The 24,967-nt window shown below is 34.9% G+C and overlaps 2 protein-coding genes across 5 annotated transcripts in view; both read left to right on the plus strand.

Annotated features, from left to right (window-relative positions):
- Positions 1–5,152: 5,152 nt before the first annotated feature.
- LOC136802102 (N-lysine methyltransferase KMT5A-like) lies at positions 5,153–7,604 on the plus strand. The gene is made up of 6 exons (XM_067058820.1): positions 5,153–5,240; positions 5,697–5,756; positions 6,209–6,299; positions 6,732–6,903; positions 7,183–7,218; positions 7,551–7,604. Exons 1-6 carry the CDS (start codon positions 5,153–5,155, stop codon positions 7,602–7,604), a joined length of 501 nt encoding a protein of 166 aa, XP_066914921.1.
- The window catches only part of LOC136802044 (myosin-M heavy chain-like), a 45,583-nt gene continuing 27,801 nt past the window's right edge, over positions 7,186–24,967 (plus strand). For 3 of the 4 annotated variants that reach the window (XM_067058749.1, XM_067058752.1, XM_067058750.1), the window contains exons 1-16: positions 7,186–7,218; positions 7,551–7,596; positions 9,566–9,604; positions 9,842–9,884; positions 12,460–12,536; positions 12,809–12,895; positions 14,499–14,546; positions 15,352–15,384; positions 15,535–15,618; positions 15,783–15,962; positions 17,399–17,721; positions 17,849–17,887; positions 18,322–18,393; positions 20,331–20,402; positions 20,762–20,836; positions 22,726–22,797. In XM_067058749.1, coding sequence (XP_066914850.1) covers positions 9,573–9,604; positions 9,842–9,884; positions 12,460–12,536; positions 12,809–12,895; positions 14,499–14,546; positions 15,352–15,384; positions 15,535–15,618; positions 15,783–15,962; positions 17,399–17,721; positions 17,849–17,887; positions 18,322–18,393; positions 20,331–20,402; positions 20,762–20,836; positions 22,726–22,797 — 1,237 coding nt within the window. In that variant the 5' untranslated portion in view covers positions 7,186–7,218; positions 7,551–7,596; positions 9,566–9,572. The remainder of the gene's footprint in view (positions 7,219–7,550; positions 7,597–9,565; positions 9,605–9,841; positions 9,885–12,459; positions 12,537–12,808; positions 12,896–14,498; positions 14,547–15,351; positions 15,385–15,534; positions 15,619–15,782; positions 15,963–17,398; positions 17,722–17,848; positions 17,888–18,321; positions 18,394–20,330; positions 20,403–20,761; positions 20,837–22,725; positions 22,798–24,967) is intronic. The other variant, XM_067058751.1, reaches the window with a different exon arrangement.

A 24,967-nucleotide genomic window follows, 5' to 3' on the forward strand; every position in this document is an offset into this window, starting at 1 on the left:
TACTAACATGTAATCGTCTCTGCAAGTTCAGTGTTTCATTTGGTATTTCATTGAATGCGTGAATGTACTTTCAAATTACTAGTATTTATAATTTTTTCCGGGTAGGTAGAAAACCTGGCCCACCTCTCTGGCCCGGGCCATATGGCCTACCCTTGGCCCACCCTTTGGCCCACCTTCAAACATTTTTTTCCCCGATTTTATTCTCGGACAACCAGGTTATAATGATATGTGTGCGTCGGGATGCGCTATAATTTCATTATGATTTCATCATAAAGCGTGTTGGCGTTATTGAATCAGCCGTTTTACGACAAACAATTGGTCAAATCTTCTAAATGCTCTAAGAATTAAACGCTTTTTTTTATAAGAATAGTGTACTTTGGATGAGAGGGTCAATTATTCTTAAGAAGTGCCAAAATTGAGGGTGAAATATTTTTAACGTAGGTCTTGTCTATCTGACCAAGGGACAAGACCCTTAAAATTTCTAACTTATTTCAATAAAAGTCAGCCTAATGGTAGCGCATTGTGCTCTTGCACTAGGGATCCCGAGTTCGAGTCGGGTTCGGGTCAACGTCAAAGTTTTTCGCCAGGTTTTGATACTTTATGTTTTTTTGGGTGAAGATTCCGAAAAAAGGGGTCCGAAGTCCTGAAAAGTTGAAGAAACAGCGCTACGGGGGTTTTTGGCACCCGTACAGGACTTAACCAGACCCTCTCCCGGGGGTCCCCTTAATCTATGTCAGGTGTATAAAATGCAGACTCAAAACTTTTTATTTATTTTTGTTTATTTCAGTCTCGTTGTTTTTCTAAATGCCAGAAAAACCAAAGTCCAACCTCAGAATTGGTTTGCAGATTTTCGGAATGATAAGAATCAAATCTTTTTTAGAGTTGTAAGGTGGGCCAAAGGGTAGGCCAAGGGTAAGCCATATGGCCCGGGCCAGAGAGGTGGGCCAGGTTTTCTACCTACCCATTTTTTCCCACATTCTTCGCGCGCAAAAGGTTTCTCTTTATTGTGTGTCCTCATATGGACTTTCAAATTCGATGTGTTTATGAAGCCTTTGGTGCAACGTTTACACCGATGTTGTTTTCGCCAATCGCCATCTTTAATATCAGTAAATTCTTTTGTTTGTTTGTTTGTTTATCTTTTTTGAGATTATAGAAGAAGAATAAACTATGTACATAAGGTTTAACCATGGGTGGTTTTCGAGCTATGTACACTTCTATACGAAGAGAAAAAAAAAAAATTAACTAGTAAATATTTTGTTGGGTTTTATGTTAACTAAAAAAGAAAAATAAGGGAAAATCTTTCTTAACTTTTTGACAGAAAAAAAAAAAGAAAAGTAAAAGTATCGTTCCTTTAAGAGGATGAGTTTATAAATAGAAAGAACAAGATAAAATAAATACAACAACGACAATCATTGATTGCAGAGAAAAAAACAACAAAAATAATTAATGGAACTAATGAGACGAGCGGACTAAAAATAAATAAAAGGTCCTTCTATGGGCTGCAAGAATTTTTGCTTCAGTTTATTAATGAAGGTTGATTTGGTTTCTTCAGGATCATAGATTTCTAAACAGTGAGTGTTCCAAAATCTGCAAGAAAGGGCTTGTATGGGAAAGAGACGGTTAATGTGATGAATGTGCATACCACCGAGGGCTGCTTGACGAGTGCCTTGGTTATGAATTTGGTTAGCAAAATCAAAGATTTTAGAGAGGTTATATGGTAAAATTTTACGTTTTTGATTAAAAAACTCTTGTATTCTCCTTCAATTTCTTCTTCCACTTTTACTTGTTTAATAGATCTTATCGTTTAATAGATCTTTAAGATTACTATTATCAACAAACCTTTTCTGACATAATCACATCGGTGTGGTTTGTTTGCTTTGGAATTGGAGTGTGACTGTTGGATGGTGTTGAATCATTTCCAGACGATGTCAATCGAACGAATCGAACGCCGAATCAATTGAACGCAATCGAACGCAATCGAATGATTGAAATTCGATTGCCGAACGCAATCGAATGCCAATCGAATATTACCGCGATTTTCTCGATTGATTCGATTGCGTTCGATTAGTGCCTGGATTCGATTGATTCGATTGATTCGATTGCGTTCGATTGACTAATGTATTCGATTGATTCGACTACGTTCGGTTGGCTTGTGCATTCGACTGGTTCGACTAATTGATTCTGTTGATTAACAAGAGTTAAACGAGATGATATGAATCATTTTAGCCTGGATTCTAGAAAATGCAGATCATGCAGGCCTACATGTTTACTGCAGGTTGTGTGTCAAAGCCCGTTCGTTGCGTTGATTTATCTATCGTATCGATACTTAACCTCCCTAATAAGAGGCGCTCGAAATTGAAAGGAATTGATGTAAATTGGAATCTAATTTAATTGACCACCTGTCGAACGCAGTCGAACGTAATCGAACATCAATCGAACGTAATCGAATATCAGTCGAACGTAATCGAATATCAATCGAATCAATCGAATTTTACCCAGAATTTTACGTTCGATTGATATTCGATTGCGTTCGGCAATCGAATCGCAATCATTCGATTACGTTCGATTGCGTTCGATTGATTCGATTGGAATTTTCGTTCGATTCCGTTCGATTGACATCGTCTGGTCATTTGGTATGTTTTGGTATTGTTTTGATCTTTGTCCGAACTAGGCGAAGGTTGGTTCTAGGGTCGCCTTTTACATGCCAAACGAACCACATTCTAAATTAAATTTCTTAAAGTTTTCTGAAGTCTTTGATTACTTTTTGCAATCTCTTTTACTTTTTCTTTATTATTATGGGTGTTCATTTTCGTGAGACGGGGCCCGTTTTCACGAAACCCCGCACTCCCTATGTCCTATCTGTTTCCTTCTCCTTATTTGTCTTGTCTTGCATTAATATTCTCAATTTTTCCAAGGGAATACCATCAGTCTCGGTTTTATTTTCTTTCTGTTCCTCCTCTTCATCAATGATAACTTTGGATTCACATTTCAGAATATAAATTAAATTTCTTAAAGTTTTCTTAAGTCTTTGATTGCTTTTTGCAATCTCTTTTACTTTTTCTTTATTATTATGGTGTTCATTTTCGTGAGACGGAGCCCGTTTTCACGTAACCCCGCACTCCCTATGTCCTATCTGTTTCCTTCTCCTTATTTGTCTTGTCTTGCATAAATGTTCTCAATTTTTCCAAGGGAATACCATCAGTCTCGGTCTTGTTTTCTTTCTGTTCCTCCTCTTCGTCAATGATAACTTTGGATTCACATTTCAGAATAATGTATAATGAGTTTTCCAACTCCTGAACCAGTCTGGAAAGGAGGGAAATGTTACGCCGGAGCTGCGCCAACTTAACTTGGAAAAGCCAAAGGCAACAGATCTCAAATCTCAAATCTACGCCGGACATATCCGGCGCACACGTCGCAATTTCCAGACTGGCTCCTGAAAAAGGTGACTGATGTAAAATTCGGTGGCTGAAAATATCTGAAAGAAACCCATCTGCATTATATACATAAAACTTTATTCCAGACTACACAGGAGTATTATGATTCACAACAGTGCTTTTGTAAATGACCCAACCGCTTGAATACTCTTTTGCAAGAATCACAGCTATGTATTGATGGTGGTTTGTCATGTAAAGCTGCATGTCTTCTCAAATTGAATTTTCTGGCAAATGTTTTGCTGCAAATCTTACATGAATGGCCTACTTCAAATGTCTCTTTATTACAATATCTATCAATGTGTCTTGTTGAAATGTCTTTTCTCTTAACTCTTTTTTGCAACCACCACATCTGAAAACTTTCTCAATTTTGTATGGATTCTTAGTGCAGCTATTAATATGTATGTGCAGACTCTGTGTTGAGAAACCTTTTCACAATATTCACACTTCAATTACTTCATTCTTTGACTCAAGGTTACAAGCTCTTAAGACTGATGAGTTTTGTAAACGACTCACAGCTTAAACATGAATATCTTAAAAAGTTTGATGCCGCTGAATTTGGTTCTAAAGGATCTAAAAAGATTAATCAATCTAGTTATCGAGGCTTAAGTTTGGGGTGTCAGCCACGTGTATTGCTCATTTTATAGATTATTATATAATCATCTTTGAAAATGTCACAAAACATGCCTTTATTTTTTAATACGACCATACGTGTATGAAATTTCAGTTACGTCTAAATAATCCACTCAGAAATGATGTTTAAGGGAAGCTTTTCTTTCTTTTCTACCCTGATGAAAAGATTAGTAATAGTAATGAAGCTTCATCGACTACCACCTCTTTTGCGGAAAGAGAATGGGGTTGTTTTATCAAGGTTTTCCATTCTTCTAGATTGACTGTGTTTTGTTCCAAACAGGGGCACCACGTGAAGGCAAGTTGCCCCTGCCATACACAGTAATCTGAGGAGGTGATTAGCTATGTGGTACACGTCGACCTACCTTCCCTGTTTAGTTTTGCTGCGACAGCACCCACCTTTGGTTCCCGTAGTACAGACTGAACTAATGCTGTCGTTTTTCAGCCCTAAGCAATTTCCAAATTAATTCACCTATATCCGAAAAGACATGTATGTCCCCACATCCCTAGATCATCTGAGATTCAAAAATCATTTTTAAGAGATTTTCAAATTGCCCTTTGATAGAAGGTCGGACAACGTGAGAAAAAAGCTCGAACCTACGAAGATGAGCGTCTATTGTATCGACTTTATGTTTCTGTTTGATAAATTTACTTTTTATTATTTCTCGTAATGAATCTTTAACTTAATTTAGAGTTAATATTTTTATTGTACTGTAAATTTCTAATTTGAATTAGGGCAGCAAAATTATATTTTCAGAAAAGTAAATTAACATACACACACATACATACATACTGTCCTAAATGAATTTATGAACAACATCTCCTGCTAACAGCCATATAACATTGATAATGTTTCTCTCGCCACTTCAGACACAACAGCTCATCTGCAACGACGGGTACCTTCAATAAATCTGACTGGGTCACCAAAGGGTCAGAAATTTGCCAAATTTTAAAAGTTGTGCCTCAAAATCTCTGTTAGACTATCCTCTTTCTAATGAAAGTAGTTTTGAGTTTAAGCAATACTTTGTTCGGTGTTAGTGTGTGTCATTTTATAACAATGCAATTTTGACATAGATTTTTCAAAAACAAAAATGAGAAGAAGTGCAAGAACTTACAAAAAAGAAATTTTCGTCAACGAAGAAGATGGATTTGAGAAGAAGTTCATCAATGATTCAATCGGTGAATATTAGCTCATATATTTAGCATTGGGCTCTTCCAGAAAAAAATCCGTTCATGGGGGTGGGGTGGAGGATATATTATTTTTTTCATGAATTACCCCTGGTCATTTTGATTTTTAACCCCCTGGACATTGCAATTTTTTGGTATTTTTTCAATACCCCCGGACAATATATCCTCCACCCCCCATGAACGGATTTTTCCTGGAAGAGCCCATTATAATTGTTCCAAACACTCATTTAAAAATTTCATTTTCAGTCCCAATCATACTGGGTCCCCTAAGGCCTATATTATATTAAGTCTTGGAAAAAGTACCATTTGATGCCTTTTTTTTAGAGAAGCGTGGGCAATGTTTTGGTAAATGTCATGGAATATATTTTCAGCAAGCTATAGCATACAATTATATGTTTGCCTGAAGTATAATTCGACCATTATCTTCTCTATAAATGTTATTCTTAGGGTATGGTGTAATCACCAAAGAAAGATTTTCCGTTGGTGATCTCCTTTTGACCTATCCAGGTAACGATTGGAATTCAAAAAAGCTTCTTTATAATACAACATTTTTAATGTTGAATACAGGGGAGAATTACCCCTTTCCTGGATCACATTTGATGATCAGATACCAAGTGGAAGAGGGTGCAAGAAGGAGATTGATATAGAATCTCTTACTGAAGAAAAATGAATTCTGTTTGAAAAGCTACTAATATTGTGCTCTCTGTTGTTGTTAGCCCTGTTTTTTGATGAACCTAAATATCTAATATTATTTAAGCTTCTAATCATCACATTGAAAGTTTTCTGATGAATAGACGATATCGGATTTAGATAAATGCAATGCATTCTGGTTTCTAGGGACTCTCAAAGGAATTATAATCTATTATAATTGATCTATTATAATTCCTTTGAGATTCCCTAGAAACCAGAATGCATTGCATTTATCTAAATCCGATATCGTCTATTATCGTCAATTTCAGGAGAGAAAATTACAAAATCTGAGGGAGATCGGAGATTAGCTGAGTATCCCTCGGAAGTTGGTTCCTTCCTGTTCTTTTACAACAACGATTGGTAAGTTTAATTGAACTTAGAAACTTAAAATTGCCGTATGTAAATTCTGTTGGGAGTATCCATAAAAGATACTCTAAATAGGTTTGCTCATTTTAGATTTTTCTTTCCTTCAATATAGTCTTAATAAACTATAAACTCTAGCTTAGACGGTCGATTTTCTGCCTTGCTTTCCCTCATTTTTGACGAATTTCAGCAGAAAGTCGACCGTCTGAATTAGGTCTTAGTTTGTCTAGATTGAATGAATTGTCTATATGAACTTTAGTTAACTATCAGATTTTTGAATTCAGAGCAAAATCAGTCAAAAAGAGCAACATATTTTTTAAATTAAAACAAAAGAGACAGTAATTCATAAGCCCAAACAATTGATTTTTAACTAACTGAAATAGTTCAAAATGTGATTGGTATTTGATGAACATGTATTTTATTTCATAGCTTCGACGCAACGTATTCAGAAGGTTTGGGCCGATTTGTGAACCATTCCTCAAAGCATGCCAACGCAGTCGCTAAAATGTTGGATGGAAAGATCTGGCTGAAAGCCTTGAAAAACCTTCCAGTTGGCTCGGAAATCAGATACAACTATGGAGTGAAGTCGCTCCTTTGGAAAGTAAGTGCATTCTCGATTTTTTAACAGCTTTTGAAAAGTTTTTCGGCTCAAATTCTGTTAATAGATGCAAGCCTCCTGCATCCAGGGCCCGAAACCTTATTTGATTTTCTCCCCCCACCTACCCTTTGTCCGGGATTCAGCAAAAGTTTATCCCCTACCTTCCTCGGTAGGGGATCCCATGTGTTACACATTCAAACTATTGAAAAACAAAAAAAAAAAATCTTCTAAAATGCATCTCAGGTCATATTAAATTGCAAAATCATTTTAAACTTATTTTAGGAAACGGATAAACCCAGTGAGCAGTTCTTGTTAGAGGTAAGTTTTATTAATGGTTCTTTACACGTTGGTATCACACCGGGATAATCTTGGTGTCTAGTCAAATGTGTAAAAGTGATCAGATGTTTTCCCTCTCGCAGAAATGAGAGGTAAAAGTAGTTCATCCTTGTATAAATAAGATTTGAAAACTGCGTTGTAAAATGTGTGTAAAGTCCTTACCCAGAGATAAATTTTTAAGGGTGTAAACAGAATTACATTTTCTTCTCGGGATGAAATCTCAAAAATTGGAGTATTTATGGTTAGGAGTATCCTTTATAGTTTTCTTCTGTATAATGTTAATGACTTTTTATACCTCTCCATTTGCTTACTAGAACAACGCATTACCGGTTATGGAATGTTCCATTCTAAATGAGCAAGGTATTTGATTTTCTTAACAAATAGTAAATAACTTATTGAACAAATTTGCTTTGGTCTTGATCGTCAACGAACTGTAAACAAACTGTTCGATCCCTATAGTCACAACAGCCCTTTCTGCTTTTGGAGTTTTGGAAAAAATTGCACATTGTTTGAAACAAAAACAAACTTAGTTTTGAAATAAAATCGAAACCAGTTGGTCTTACTTTTGCGATTCTTTTAAAAGCACTTTGAAAATGAGACTTAATCATGAAATACAACTGAACTTATTATAAGACAAAAATGGTTTTAGGCAATTTCGAAAAGAAATTAATTACTTCACTAAATGGGCCACCAATATCATCCCTGGCTTAAGTATTTTATTTTATTTAGAGATTTCTTTTTAAAACTTATTTCTCGGGTAACTTAATGCATGTCCCAAAAATGCATTAATTTTTCCGCCCCAGTTCCAGTCCCTAAACCATAACAAACTATACATTTTTGGAAGCGTATTTGGATGTAGAATACCGTATTCGGTGTAACTTAAATTCTTTCTCAGCAGAATTTGAGTTTTTTTAAGAAAACTTGATTATGACGTCATTATTTATGACGTCATAATTCTAAAAAGTTAAATATCTCAAGAACTAATACTCAAAATTTTATGAAATTTGGACCAATGATAGAACTCATCAAGAGGAAGAGAATTTCTTTTTAAAAATTTGAAAATTTGCTGATGTCAGCATTTTATCGCAAAAATTCGAATTCTTGCAATTTCTGCTGATGTCATTAATTTTCGGAAATTTTTTCAAAATTTTTTGAAACATCTCAATGTATTCTACCACTGGTCCAAATTTCATAAAGTTTTGATTTATATTTCTTGAGATATTCAACTTTTTGTATTTATGACGTCATCAATCATGACGTCATAATCAGGTTTTCTTAAGATATCTCTAATTATACTGAGAAAGAATTTAAGTTACACCGAATACGGTATTCTACATCCAAATACGCTTCCAAAAATGTATAGTTTGTTATGGTTTAGGGACTGGAACTGGGGCGGAAAAATTAATGCAATTCTGGGACATGCATTAAGTTACCCGAGTTCTCTTTCCTTTTTTATAGTATCCGATAGCAAAGAAGCAGAATGTGTCAAAGATTTAGTAATTGTTATTTTAGTTATATCGCTTATTAAAGGTTAAGTTAATAGACCAGATAAGAAAACAAAGGTTTTAGGTATGGATTTATTGTAGACACTGGATAACCATCCCATAAAACGGTGGCGAGCGGGCCATTGTATTTCCATTGTTTTATAAAACAATTTGTTTCATGTTTTGTTTATTATCTGGGGTATAAGTTAAGATCTCATTTAAGGAATTCAAATGTGGTGCGTTAGTGTCAAAAGGTAATAAATTTGCTACAAAACTATGATTTGTCATTGAAGGAGGGTGTACAATAATCTCGTTACTGCGGACATCGCTAAAACATAAAAATTTGATAAAAATTAGCCGGATGTGTATCCAGTGTCTGTGATGAATCTCTAGTTTCAGCTTTAGTATAAAACTAGTAGCATTTAATAATATTTCATTTTCAGTTAAGTTAACGTAGGTAGTAAGAGAAAGGGATAACTTTATAAGTTTTTAACATGGATTTTGGTCGATCGTTAAGTTTTTGTTCAACAAAAGAATCCTCGTGAGAATTATTGCCTGACAATATTTTGACTTCATTTTTAGAATTTTTTCAAATAATTTACATTTTAGATGAATTATTCTACTCACAAATATCTTTCGAACGATACCAAATTTATTAGATAGAAGAATTGCTTCAAATGTTATAAGAAAAAGAAAAACTGGTGCCTCTTATTTTGAACAGGGTTTGGTTCTGGGTTTTGTTAAAAACAGTTACTACATCAATGTGGTATGGGTCTCGTAAGTACTAAGTACTAACTTTAAATCACATGACTTATTAAAAAAAACTTAATTTAATCTTTCTTTAGGATACTGATGAACCAAGTGGACAGTTTTTGTTGGCAGAGGTATTTAAATATGCTAAGCGGTACCTTTTCAGTACACTTTTATATGGATGGATAAATCTTTTGACAGACTACAAAGCAGCTGACTATCTATGGACAAAGTATATAAAATTCTGGAGGGAATTGAACTGTTAGAACCTGGTATACAATATATTAACCTTTGATTGTCATGTCTAAAGATACTATTGATTTTTTACTACTTTATCGACAATAAGCCAAACCTTATTGCTTCATTTCTAGGGCTCTGGGTTATCAAACGATGGTGCTGCCATACTTCCACAAGGTATTTTTCTTCATTTTAAATACTATTACCAATAAGCCAGTACCCTTTTGACTTTTTTTATGACCGCCTTATTTTAGATTTTCCCCCATTCTTCTCTGAGCCCCCCTACAGTTGAGTTATATGGAAACAGGCACGAAAGAGTAAGCTGTGTTACTTTAGCTTTCTACTTAGAGGTAGGATAGGAACCCCTTCCTTTTCAATCGTCATGGAGTGAACTTTGTGACTTTGCAGATACGCCATTTCGGAGTTCACGACGCCATTTTGTAAGCGGAGCAAATCTAATGGCGGGGGTGCAGTCGGCCTCAACTAGAGAATCATTTCAGAGAGCCGTAAGCTACGATCTCGGACTATTATCGAGTTGTACCCGACTGAGACGGAGCAAAACAAGCCCCCTAGGGTGATTCCTCCAGCACTCCCTCGTCGTGTCTACACAAAAAGTAAACAAACCTTTAAAAATTCGATTGAAACTTATCCTCAAACGGTCAAAATATAATTTTCTACTTAGAACAAAATCTATCATGGATGTCACTACACAAAACCTAAATATTTCTCTTTTTTAGCTTATCAAGAGTCCTCCATTCTTCATCGTATCTGATTGTTCACATCTAAAAAAACAATGCTGTGACTGGGGTCTTTCTATGTATATAATCATATCAAAGAAAACAGGAATCAAACAAAAGGAGTCTCCTCTAAAGAATTGTTCCGATTCCCTTTTTCTAGGTATTTTCCATTGGAAATTCCCATGCCTCAAAGCAATGATAAATAATATCAGAACATATTTTTGCTAATTATACATCACTTTGTTATTGTTTTGTACAGAGTTTTATATATTCAACATGAATTTGTGATTAACAAAACAAAGTCTGCTAAAAACTGCTTTTAGCTCAATAAAAAAATATAAAAAATAAGATCTATTATTTAGGAGAACAATGGTGTAAAAAATTTGATGATATATTAGAAATTCAACTAAAAGGAAGAATAAGTTTGGGTATGCTATTCATAAGTAAATTTTTGTAAGAAAAAACCACGATCGTTTGTTTTATAAAGTCTTAAAGCAGCTGTGGTGAGAGCCAATTTATCCGTACATAATCCATAATTTTTTACCGTTGACTGTCTATAAAATATGTTTTTTTCAACGGATAGCCCATTCACAAAGTCTTGATGATTATACACAACACAGTCTAAGATTTAGTTTATACTATTCAAAAATTGCCTTTGTAACAGCATCGTATCGTGTCATGAACCCATCGGTTGATCTTTGATGAACAGGTTCAAAATCAGAAGTTTTCCAACAAAAGCGTGTGCTATAAAATTTGTCTGTATTGCCACTTGTAGCATAATTCTATCAAAAGAATAGTACCGTGAACGGCCATAACTTGCAACACGGACTTAACTTGCAACAGTATTCAAATTTCCTTTGAGAGTAATTTGTCTGCCATTAAAACACTTCCTCTTTTGTTACTATACAAACCAGATAACATCAACCATCAACAAGGCCAAATAGATAACAACTAGTTTTCTCTCTACCATGTTTGCTAATTCTGCTAAATTCATTCATTTTGTCATTTGTTTTTCTCTAAAATAAATAATAGGAAAATGTGAAACCATCCTGATACTGTCCATACATTGTCAAGTGAACCGCTGCAATTTGGGATTGAACCTCAGTCGCCTCTGTACAGCAACCAAGAAAAATGACCACTATCCCACAGCGCCTTAGTGTATATCTACTAGTGTATATCCCAATAGAGCAAAAGGTATAAAAAATATATCCGAGAGGAGCATAAAGCTAGCCTAGCTAGCAAGGTTGCTACCAAAACCATCAACAAGAAGCTTCTAAAAATCAGAGCAAGCAAAGGTTACACACACACAGACAGAGAGAAGGTTATTACCTGCCTAACTAATCCAGTACATAATACTGTAAAAAGACAATGATAAAGCAGTAATCAAACACTTTTATGGTAATTTAGTGATTTAGTGAGCAAATACAAAAAGACAGCCTTCTCTTTCCATTTTCCATCCACCAAGAAATGAGAAACTGCAGAATAGTTTTTAGAAAGGGGATTCTGTTTTGTTTACAAAGGAATCTCCGCCGGTCTCTGCCCTTCCACGGCCATTTTTTGCTCCGCCTGCAAAATGGCGTCGCGAACTCCGAAATGGCGTATTATGAACAAGTGCTCTACGGTAAAGCTATTGTCACCATGGTCACCCAACTTTGCCTCTATTTTATTTTATTCTGTTTTTTATTCACTTGGGTATGAACTTTTTTGGCATTTAACTTTCTATATAACTCGCTCCGTTTATTTCTTTCTAGTCAACGATGAAGGAAGACAGTTTGTCAAAGATCTAGTAGTAAATGTTATTTAGTTATCTTAATAAAGGCTTAGTGTTCTGTTCTGAGAAAAGAAAGGTTTTTTTAAATGTCATTTAAAGTTATAAGATATATCGTAATCTCAGCAGCTTAGATCAGAATAAATCTTTTTCAATAGCCCAGTTTACAATATGCACATAATAGTTAATCTTTAGTAGTTTAATTGATAAATGTTTATATAAGATTTCAAATTTCTTTGTTTTACAGGGAGACGATGGCTACGAAGCAGATGATGAAAATGATAATGGAAAACGTTTACCCCATAATTTAATCGACGATCCAATGTAAATTAATTTCTCAGTGACATAAAAATCTTCTAGATAGCACAGTGATGTAGCTACCGGGGGAGGTATTAGGGAGTATTTTTCTCCTAAAATTGAATATTTTCCTCTTAATTTTGAATTTATATGAATGAATTTAGTTTTTAAAGTGCCTTTTCAGCCATTCTAGAGCTCTTGATTCCAAAATTTACTTGTCTGGGTAAAACTTTTCGCATGATAATGGGGTTGATAAATTTCAGGGTCTTCTAATCCATTCTGTTCTTTTATTTCTTCAGATATTTATCAAATTTTCAGATGAAGGCACAAATCAAAGATTATAACGAGACAATGGAAAAGAAAGTTAAGGCACCTAATGCATCCAGGTAAAAATATTAGCATTACTTATTGGGAACTGAAATAGAGCTCATTTTCTCCTTTTTAATGCAAAATTACTCGAGCCAGTTTTGGAAAACAATATGAATGTTTTCGAGATAAAGGGAAAAACAGTGTCAGAAGTGCCCAATCATAATTTTCGTTGTCTTTTTCTTTTTCAAGTTTTCACAAGAAGTTCTGATCTTCTCTCTGTTTATCCGGTTGAAACAAAAAATATATTTGATCCCCTCTCTCGCCCTGATCACAGTATTAGAGAGAAATACCAGACGAACAGATCTGTTATATATCACTTTAATCGTACTAAAATGCCAAGGAAGAATGCATCTATAGAAAGAACAAAAATAGCCTTTTGGTCATGCAGTTATTATGTGAACACTATGACACTTACTACATGGTGGTGTAACAATTGAAAAACTGAAAGACAGTTACTCCAAGGTGGAGTAAGTGCAGAAATGGGTGGTCCTTCTTTAAAATATGGGGACTTTAGTTATTATTTTTTGTACTAACTGCAGCTGACTGCAGCTAAAATTTAAAGATTTTGCAAATTGTTTCTGGAATATAACATCAATTATTCAATAAAAACAGATAAATACATTAATTTTTATCCAGTTTATTAACCTCCATCTGTCTTAGGGTAAAAGATCATAAAGAACTTTGTTTGATTTGGTCTGATTTGGCCATTGTTTTTTTTTTGTTTTTTTTTTGTTTTTTTAAATTGCAAATACAATTCATTCATCCAACGCAAACCTGCTCATTCTGATAGAAACCCATGTTCGAATCATAGTGTATTGTACCGGTTGTGCAGCCCCAATTTGGACATACAATGCCAAGGATCACTACTTAGGTGTACACCCTAACCACAAACTCAACGATTACGTCACAACTAAAGAGAGGGAGGCAATGGAATCTATCTCAAAAAAAGGACCAAAACAATAACTAAATTGACATTTGATCTAGATCTTTGAAACTCATATTTGTCATTGCCCGTTTATAAACATTTTTAAACTATAGATGTAGTATAGTATTTGTTTTTCTAGAGAGTAATATAGTAATGTTTTCAATTTTATTTTAACCTTACTATGGTATTTTTTGTTTATTTGTCCAGTTTTAGTTCATTTAAGTACAACTAGGTATAACAGTTTTATTTCGAAGCAGAATATTTTGAAAGATAATTTGAAAGTCTTTTAAAGTATAAACTAAAGGAATATTATTGACTTTGAATCTCTTAAAACTGCTTAAAAAGTATTCCTAGGAGTGGGGAATGTCGTATCTAGTATATTTTCTTGATATGTAAGTTTAGTAAATGCTGTAGGACAATTTTAGGGGGTGGTATGTGCATTTTGGAGAGCGAAAACACTTACTCCAAAGTGGAGTAACTGCAAGGGTGGTGGTGTTGGCAAAAAAATTCGAAAAATTCCAGTTACTCATCAAAGTGTCATGGAGTAACTGCGTGACCCCCCCCCCCTCCTCCCTGTATGGAAGCTATTTTCTTGTAAATCATAATCAAGCTCTCGAGAAAGTGCTCCTTTTCCCAGTCATCTTTTTTTCCCGTTTTATTTGATTTATAATTCACTACTTCAATTACCTTTTTAGAGAAAACATTGTCACCGTGGAAGATTTCTTCTCGCTTGATTTTCCTGGGTAGGTTAGAAGTTGAATTTCATAATTTACAGCTAAGTAAGTAAGTCTGCGACCGCAGTCGGAGGCGACCCGAAGGCTCCTCTTTCGATAGCTGTCTACCCGAAGGTAGGGGAGGGCGCCACTCTTTCTCCCTGGATTGCTCCACTTACCCTTGATCCTTCTCTTAATTGCTGAGCATCTAGCAGAGAGGCATCAAGTACCATTTTGGGAATCTTTGGTATGACCCGGCTGGGGGTTGAACCCACAACCTTGCGCACCGTAGCCGGATGCTCTACCACTGCACTACGGTCGCTACATGAATGTAATATAAATGTTAAACTGAAAGCAAGAGATAATTGGTTGGTCTTATTAATTTCTGATGTACACTCTTTTTTTTTATAAGCATACGGGAAAATCAGGTCGAGGCTCAATATGCTTAGCAAAATCTCATTTCAGCCTTAATTTATGCTTAATTATATGCTTGGACTTGAACTTGATTTTCTTTGACTCAATGAAAATTTCGAATTTTTAAACCTGGATAATGATTCTGCTCAAAGAATGAAATTTGTAATTTGGCGCCGCAGGCAAAAATCTTTGGTCTATGAATGCTCAAACAGCTTTAAAAGTAACCCGAAAAAGGTCAATATTTTAGAAAAGCTGCAAGATTTTTTTGATTTCAGCTTTGAGGTATGCTTAGCATTATGCTTATTTTTCGGCAAATTTGAGCCAAATTATGCTTATAAACGTTATGCTTAAAAAAAAAGGAGTGTAGCTACGTTCTGCGACACTCATGAAAATACTAATGTCATTATTTTCTTCTTTTAAGCATAACTCAAAGAAAATGGACCATCTTCCACGAGTGTGTAACTATTTCAGATACTTTCAGCATAACTTTTTTACGAAAAATCATCTATCTGTCTATCCATCCATCCATCCATCCATTTTTCTCTTTTTTTCTTAAAATTCATAGAAGATTTGATTATGCTTCATGAATTTATTTTTATTATAGGCGATGCAAGAAGAGCCAATTGAAGGAACCTGAACGAGAACTTGAAAAGGAAGAAAGACTCAGACAATATCATACTCTATATTAGTATGTAACTATTTCAGATACTTCCAGCATAACTTTTTTACGAAAAATCAATGACATTTAATTTCTACATACCCCCCTACCTATCCATCCATCCATCCATCTTTCTCTTTTTTCAAAATTCATAGAAGATTTGATTATGCTTCATGAATTTATTTTTATTAAAGCCAATGCAAGAAGAGCAGATTGAAGGAACCCGAAGGAGAACCAGAAAGAGAAGAAGAACCTGAAAGAAAAGAAGAACCTGAAAGAAAAGAAGAACCTGAAAGAAAAGAAGAACCTGAAAGAAAAGAAGAACCTGAAAGAGAAGTAGAACCTGAAAGAAAAACTAAAGCCAAAGGCATAAGGTGACTTTTTGCTTATAGAAAAATATGAAATTAAGACAAACTTTCAAAATTAATCAAAACAAATTTTCTATGTATTCCACAAAGAAAACAATTTTTACTCTAAGATTATTCCAAAATGAAAGATAAAGGCTCAGTTACCTCAATAAGGTTAAACCGAGGGGAAGGTAGATGAGAGTTTCCCATCTAAAGTGTATTCCAAAAGCTCGTGGACACTACTTTTTTAAGCTTTTCTCAGCAGCCATTTATGCTATATTAAAATGTTATATTATTTTATTGTTATATTATTTTAAACTAAACTGTGTTACCAAAATCTTTGTCTATATAGTAGGGGGAAATTTGTTCGTTTTTTTGAGGTCGCTCGACTTTTTTAGTCAAAGCACTTGTTATACATTTTTGGAAAGCTAAGGGGTAGGGGAATCAAAATAATTTGGGTGCCAATTTTTTTTCGGACACTTTGGTGTGATTTTCGGACAAATACGACGGTCTCAGGCAAAAATCATAGGGTGAAAAATTAATGAAAATTTTAGCTTGAGAAAACGGAGACCTGTTGTATATTTTGGGAAAGCTCTCAAAAAATTAAGATTAGTGATATATTGCGAGTATAAGTGATTTCAGTACCTAACTCGAGATATTGAGCTTCCGAAAGCGCAAAAACTGGACAAAACAGCTGTTTCTGGCTGAAAAACACTGAAAAACACTGTTTTTAAGGATTAATATCTCGAGCTAGGTAAAGAAATCACCTATACTCGCAATATATCACTAATCTTGATTTTTTGAGAGCTTTCCAAAATTATACAACAGGTCTCCGTTTTCTCAAGCTAAAATTTTCATTAATTTTTCACCCTATGATTTTTGCCTGAGACCGTCGTATTTGTCCGAAAATCACACCAAAGTGTCCGAAAAAAAATTGGCACCCAAGTTATTTTGATTCCCCTACCCCTTAGCTTTCCAAAAATGTATAACAAGTGCTTTGACTAAAAAAATCGAGCGATTTTACAAATTTCCCCCTACTATATATGGGTATTTTTACTCTAGAGTTATGATATATTCAACAAAGGAAACATCTTCGATGGTCTATTACTTAGACTCTGAGCATCTTCTGCTATTTTTTCCATTTCAAATTCTGGGACTTTGAAAAGACTGGAGTACAACTCTTGGAAGAGATACATAGGAGTATAAAACTTCATCGGCTACATATCCTTTGTAGGTCCTTGCTAAATGTCCAGGAAGTGCTCATACAGCACGAGTATGGGTACACATGGTAAATTTATTTTGCAAAGGATAGTGAGAGTGATCCTTGATATCCTTGGGGGTCAATTTATGTTTGTCTAATGACAAAAATATTTCTCGTGGGGTCAGAGATGTGAAATGCTGAAAAATACAGTTACAGGCATGTTCATTGTGTACATATTTTTCTCTATTTCGTTACATTATAGGAATGAACAAGATAGATACAAGAAGAAATGCCCAATATGTGGGAAAATCCCCTCCAATTTGGTCCGACATCTAAAGTCAAAAACGATCCCACTACACAATTTAGATCATAAAAGTGCTTTGGATCTATCATTCAAGCAACGAAAGCCGTATAACAAAGTCACCACGTCAAACCCAAAGACAAAGAATTACCATTCGAGAAGATATTGTCTTTTGGCAGGTTGTGGCAGGGAAATGTCAAACCCAAGCGAGCATCTTTCAGGTTGCCATGACATCAAAGATCCAAAAGAGAGGAAATCTTTGCTGGAATACATGAGAACACAAGGTGAGTTCAAAACTTGACATCATTCCTTATTAGTATTCTTTAAATAACTCACCCTTTTCTAAGACATCTGAACATTTAATTTAAAGAGCATTTTGTTTAAAATAGCATATGTATATTTATTTCTTAGGGAACACTGTTAAAGATACTGGTGCAAAATCAAATTCAGGTATAGTTTATTTGTGTGTTTTTTGGTGTGTGGCCAAAAGGTTTCAGATTAGCCTAAGGACTTTAAAGTTGAGGAAATATTACTTTTCCCCGTCATTGATTTTCAACAAACAAATCTGCCACCTTTTAAGAATTGAAGTCACAAATTCACGTTACTCTGGGAGAGGCCACTAAGAACGTAACAAATACTGAAACAAATCTATCTTACCAGTATATTATGGAATTACCTTGTTTCGTTTGATCATTTAATTGTGCTGGTAAAAAACTGTAGCAATTCTATCATATCAGTATAGTATGGAATTACGATGCATCGTTGTTCTAATATAGATAATGTATCAATTCTATCCTACTCTATCCTAATTCTATCCTACTAGTACAATATACGTTGTGTCGTTTGATCTTTGTGTTTATGAGATATTGTACTTTCATTTACAGCAGTCTTTCATCAATCGCAACTGATATCAAATCAACCAATTTCAATTCCTACTGAGGACAGTGTCAATCCAGGTATAATTTTGTTCTTAAATAGAATAGTCCATTACTTCAATCATGCATCGGTGTAGATTCTACATTCTTGTAACATTGAGTACTGAAATACTTCGATCCTGCCTCGTTTGATTGTTTGTGTTAATAAGATATTATAGCCATTCGATCCTACCAGTATAATATAGATTTACCATGCCTCTTACTTCTAATATAGATACTGTAGTCAAGCCATAAGCAAAAAGCTCGTACCCATGTCTATTTTTAGCTGTTAAAGCATAATAATTTGAGTTGAGTTCTTTTTCAGGACATGAAACTTGGATATTCAAAATCTACTCAAAATTCCGCTTCCACTGATATATAACATGATAGGGTTATTTTCAAGTTAATATTCCGTTTTTTTTGGATTTCGGCCTAAAAATGACCCATTTTTGGCCAAAAAAGTGATGAAACGCTAAAAATCATAAATGAGAAATATGTAATTATTTTCCTGAATTTGTAAGAAATATTATAATTTTAATGTAAAGTTGTCAGAAATACATACTAGAATGAGAAAAATAAACTTAGAAAGTTAAAACATGAGCTAAATCCTAAAAATAAACCGGGTTTTTCCAAAATTAGTCTACGAAACATTTTGATCAAAAATGAGAAAATCCACCTCGCAGGACCTCTAGTTCATTTTTGACTCTATTTTTTGCATATTCTGATATACTCTACCTATTTGAAGAATTTTCAAGCAAAGAAATCTCAATTCAAGTACAATTGACGAAAAGATAGGGGAATTTTGACATAGGCCCAAATTTTCCGTCACGGCGTGACAAAAACTAAAAAGGGCTACAGAAAATCTTGTGGGTTGATTTTTGAATTTCTATTTTAGGTTTCTGATTAACACTATATGGTTGATGTTTCATGGAGAAAATTAAGGCCTGATTCCACTCTCATAGATTTTTACAGGCTATTGAAAATTTTCCGTCACGGCGTGACAAAAACTCTGACCTAAGTACTAGTCAGTGAAAAAATGGATTTGAAAGCCTCAAGTCATAGATTAACCAGTCCAAGTCCTATAGAAAGTTGACTCAGCTTGCAAAAGAGGCCTTTTGGTAAGTTTTTTGAATCTATACCTGAAAAAAAAACCCTGTAATAAGGACATCATTCCAAAGCAGTTTTTTCAGTACCGTAGCAGCAGGCTCAGATTTAGCCTATGTTGATTTTTCGGGAACATATGCATGTTATATATCAAATTGTCGGAAATTTTATGTAGATTTCAAAAATGGTTAAAAGTAGGGGTTAAAAATGAAGTCAATGGGAAGAAAATGCCAAACTTGATGATTTTTTCTCCTATTTTGGCCTGCGATTTTACAAAAACCTAAAAAATGCGATAAAAAATTTCTAAAGCGAGGTTAAGCTCTATTTTTTTTTGCTTTTTGCTACAAAATACCATAGCTTCCCATAAAAATAGGTTTTAGAGAGATTTGAAGACCTTCATTTTTTGACATTTTTAAAATTTTTGGGTACGAGCTTTTTGCTTATATATTGCAATTCTATCCTACCAGTACAATATAGAATTACGTTGCCTCGTTTCATCTTAGTTCTCCTGTAGCAATTCTATACTACCAGTGTAATATAGAATTACGATGCATCGATGTTCTAATATAGATAATGTATCAATTCTATCCTACTAGTATAATATAGAATTACGTTGCCTCGTTTCATCTTAGTTCTCCTGTAGCAATTCTATCCTACCAGTACAATATAGAATAACGTTGCCTCGTTTCATCTTAGTTCTAATAAAGATACTGTATCAATTCTATCCTACCAGTACAATATGGAATTACGAAGCCTCGAGTTTCATCTTAGTTCTAGTAAAGATACTGTAGCAATTCTATCCTTCCAGTATAATATAGAATTACGTTGTGTCGTTTGATCTTTGTGTTTATGAGATATTGTACTTTCATTTACAGCAGTCTTTCATCAATCGCAACTGATATCAAATCAACCAATTTCAATTCCTACTGAGGACAGTGTCAATCCAGGTATAATTTTGTTCTTAAATAGAATAGTCCATTACTTCAATCATGCATCGGTGTAGATTCTACATTCTTGTAACATAAAGTACTGAAATACTTCGATCCTGCCTCGTTTGATTATTTGTGTTAATGAGATATTATAGCCATTCGATCCTACCAGTATAATATAGAATTACGATGCATCGGTGTTCTAATATAGGTAATGTATCAATTCTATCCTACTCGTATAATATAGAATTACGTTGCCTCGTTTCATCTAAGTTCTAATAAGGATACTGTAGCAATTCTATGCTACCAGTGTAATATAGAATTACGATGTGTCGTTTGATCTTTGTGTTTATGAGATATTGTACTTTCATTTACAGCAGTCCTTCATCAATTGCAACTGATATCAAATCAACCAATTTCAATTCCTACTGATAGCAGTGTCAACAATCCAGGTATAATTTTGTTCTTAAATAGAATAGCCCATTACTTCAATCATGCATCGGTGTAGATTCTACATTCTTGTAACATAAAGTGCTGAAATACTTCGATCCTGCCCCGTTTGATTATTTGTGTTAATGAGATATTATAGCCATTCGATTCTACCAGTATAATATAGATTTACTATGCCTCTTACTTCTAATATAGATACTGTAGCAATTCTATCCTACCAGTACAATATAGAATTACGTTGCCTCGTTTCATCTAAGTTCTAATAAAGATACTGTAGCAATTCTATGCTACCAGTGTAATATAGAATTACGTTGCCTCGTTTGATCTTAGTTCTAACAGGGGGGCCAGTGTACTAGAAGGTGGCATGTATGTGTACTACAAGGTGTTTTTCGAGACTTGACACCCACCCACCCCTGAAGTACACCATACTACATGGAAAAATCCCAAAACCACCCATACCCCCTATTTACTACCAAGTACTACCCGGAAAAATCCCAAAACCACCCCATACCCCCTCCCTATTTACTACCAAGTTCTACCTGGAAAACACCCCAAACAACCCTATTTACTACTGGGCCTTACATGGAAAGATGGAGAAACCATCTCATACCCCCTATTTTACAGCTAGGTACTCAGTTGTACAACTTGCAAAATTGTCAAAACCTAAAGCCGTACCTCCTTTAGCCTGTCTTTACCTCCCCTGTATCGATTAAATGACTCTAACTTTAAAAAAATATAAAAAGTACCTGCACACCTTGCTTTACTAAGTTTACAGCTGTTTACAGAAAAACAAAACAAAAACTCCAAAAAGTTATGCTCGCCGCACTAGCCTGTTCAAAATATTTTGATCTACAAAGTATCACACAGTGCGGTACCTAATGGGGGGTAGGGGAATGTTCGGCTTTGTTAGTGCCTTTGTGTGATTTTTGCAGTTTTTCGTTTAAAACCCCTCCCCTATGGTGTCCCCTAATAACCAAGTTTCTCCTTTAAACAGAGACAAAGTGTTCGTTTAGTGAAACGAATGAACCAAGCAAACGCAAATTATCACCGGAGAAAGAATAAGAGGAAGCAAACAAATGAACGAGTTCTAAAATGTGTCTGAAATTTTTTTAATCCCCACTGGCATTTTCATCATCTCCACTGAAAATTTCGTTTCCTAAAAAATCCCCACTCAAATTTTTAAAAGATATATTTATCCCCACTTGCATTTTGAAAGTCACCGGGTCTGTGAGAAGGGGGTGTAATTAATTATGGTGTAAACTAAAACAAACTTCTGATTTCTCCAATGGCACATATTTTCATTTATTTAGTCTACGCTCACTAATTCAGTGTTAAATGCTTTGTAAAACTACTCCACTTCAAATCTATTAAGCTTACCCGAACAGACCCGACAGGGAATCCTTAAGTAGGATAACCAGAGGTAACCCATGTAATACCTTAGACATCTGACATATGTTATTCTTATAAAGAATGTGTATTGTCCCCTTATGAGCATGAAGTATTCAATGTATTTAACATCGACTTTCTGACCCTACACCCCAATTTTAGTACACCAGAGTACACAGGTAGTAAAAATCAGGATCGATTCTGGACCCAACACCTCAATTTTACTACACAGGTAGTAAAAATCAAAATCGATTTTGGACCCAACACCCCAATTTATAGTACACAGGTAGTACATGACAATTTTTTTTCTCAAACAGTCACCCTGGTTCTAATAAAGATACTGTAGCAATTCTATACTACCAGTACAATATGGAATTACGAAGCCTCGAGTTTCATCTTAGTTCTAGTAAAGATACTGTAGCAATTCTATCCTACCAGTATAATATAGAATTACGTTGTGTCGTTTGATCTTTGTGTTTATGAGATATTATACTTCCATTTACAGCAGTCCTTCATCAATCGCAACTGATATCAAATCAACCAATTTCAATTCCTACTGAGGACAGTGTCAATCCAGGTATAATTTTTTTCTTAAATAGAAATTAGAATAGTCCATTACTTCAATCATGCATCGGTGTAGATTCTACATTCTTGTAACATTGAGTACTGAAATACTTCGATCCTGCCTCGTTTGATTGTTTGTGTTAATAAGATATTGCAGCAATTCTATCATGCCAGTATAATTGGCCCAGCGCTAAGCGATAGGGCCTTTCATTGGCAACTTTCCGTCCGTCCTCCGCTGTCCGTCAGTCAGTGTGTCCGTTTTGGTAGAAACGGCGCTCTATTAGTACAATATTTTTTCTTGATTTCGCGCTCCGTACGACAAATCGTTTTCAAAATGGTAGCTGGTGGCGGTGGGAAGTGCGATAAGAGATGCAGGCTTGATGCTATCTGGATTCAAAACTTTCTGATAAATTTTGCTTTAAAGATCTTGTTTTCAGCATCCTTCTTCTTTCTCAGTGTTTTGCTTAAGTTTTCATTCAGTTTTGAGTGATATTCTAGCTCAAATTAATTATCTTTGAGTTTTAGATAAACTAGCCGTATTGTATAAGGGTTGCGAAGCGATCCAGACTCCACCTCAATTCGCAAGTTGCTAGCGAAATAAGAGACACTCTAAAAATCCCTCTAATAAATAAAGCTGCTATAGAGACAGGGTCGTAAGCTAAGAGCCTTAATGCCCCAAACACACCACATAATCTACGGAGGCACAACGGGCACAACACCCGCCGCCGCCCGCCGCGCATCGCTCTTTTTTTTTCCTTTTAGTTATTCTAGTGTAAATGGTGCCTTAATAAAATCGAACAATATTAGTCGAACGATCGAACATTTTTATTCGATTCGAATCACGAACTGTCGAGATCATCAAAACATAAAAATAAAACAAAAACAAAAATGTACAAAGATGGCTTGTTCGTTCTTGGGCAGTTTTGATTTATTTCTTGACAAATTGACAAATTTGATTACCTCCGTACTTCTTTATCATAGAATATCCACTTGGTTTTGCAAGGTAAGTTTCGTTCATTAAAAGAGCACTCCTCCCGCCCGCCCGCCCGCGCGATTTGCAAAAACCTCTCATTGATTGACCTATTTGATACTTGATACTTGCTGTTAAAAGTCAAGGGATGATGAAGATCCTTTCTGTCAACGTTCAAACTAATTTTTTTCATATAACAGCAAAATAAACATTTAAAACCGAAGAACCACTGCTTAGATTGCTTAGATGCGTGCCGCCCGCGGCAATTTGATCAACTTCAGATTCTAAGTCCGTGTTTCGGCTTCCGGTAATTTTGTTGCTGTTCACTGTTAGGGTACACCATTTTAAAACGGCATTTTTCGCAGTCCTAGCTACCAAACCGAGAAAGTTTCTGTGGCTTCAAGCCAAACCATTCAAGGTCATTTTGATAAAATCATCGGTTTGGAGATGTGATTTATATAGCAAATTTTATAGCAAATTTTCGCTTGGGATAGAAGTTAAAGGTACGTGCACAATATAGCAAAACTGCTTCGCTCATAAATTCGCTTCGCAAAAAGACAAACAACAAACAGCTGGAATATTACAATTAGCTAAGAGACCATTTGCCATTACTTAGAAATCATGCAAGGTTTTTATTGAGTGTGGAATCATGTTGACAATTGGGATGTATCTCATGATCGGCGGTCAAAGACAAGACTTGTTTTGTATCTGGCTCTAGGGTGATTGTTTTCACAGATTTGTTTCATGTCAATGCAATAAATAAACAATCGTTACGATAGTCACATTGACATTTGATTACACAGATCTTTACTGGATTTTGATGAAAGATTAAAAAGTTTAACATCGTATCATGGATATTTGACAACAATTGGGATATTTTTCGACCATAATAACGCCAAATACGAGAGACTGGTCGTGGATGATATTTCGGTGGTCAGAATATATATTTCATCATGTTCATGTTTGCAGCATTATCATTATATTCGCATTTGATTTATGACAAACCTTTTTCCAATTTTTATTATATGGTAGCAACGGTTTGTGTAAACCGCAGGTTACAGGTCGCAGGTTACAGGTTACAGGTCACAGGTTACAGGTCACAGGTTACAGGTCAACAAAGTGCAGACCGGAAAAAAGATAATAAGATCAAAACATATACATAACATAACATCAATACATAACGCATTAAATTACAAAAAAGTAATATAATACA

The sequence above is a fragment of the Clytia hemisphaerica genome, unplaced genomic scaffold (assembly GCF_902728285.1).
Source record: "Clytia hemisphaerica strain Z4C2 unplaced genomic scaffold, Clytia hemisphaerica genome assembly, whole genome shotgun sequence".
In the NCBI taxonomy this organism is placed as follows: Eukaryota; Metazoa; Cnidaria; class Hydrozoa; order Leptothecata; family Clytiidae; genus Clytia; species Clytia hemisphaerica.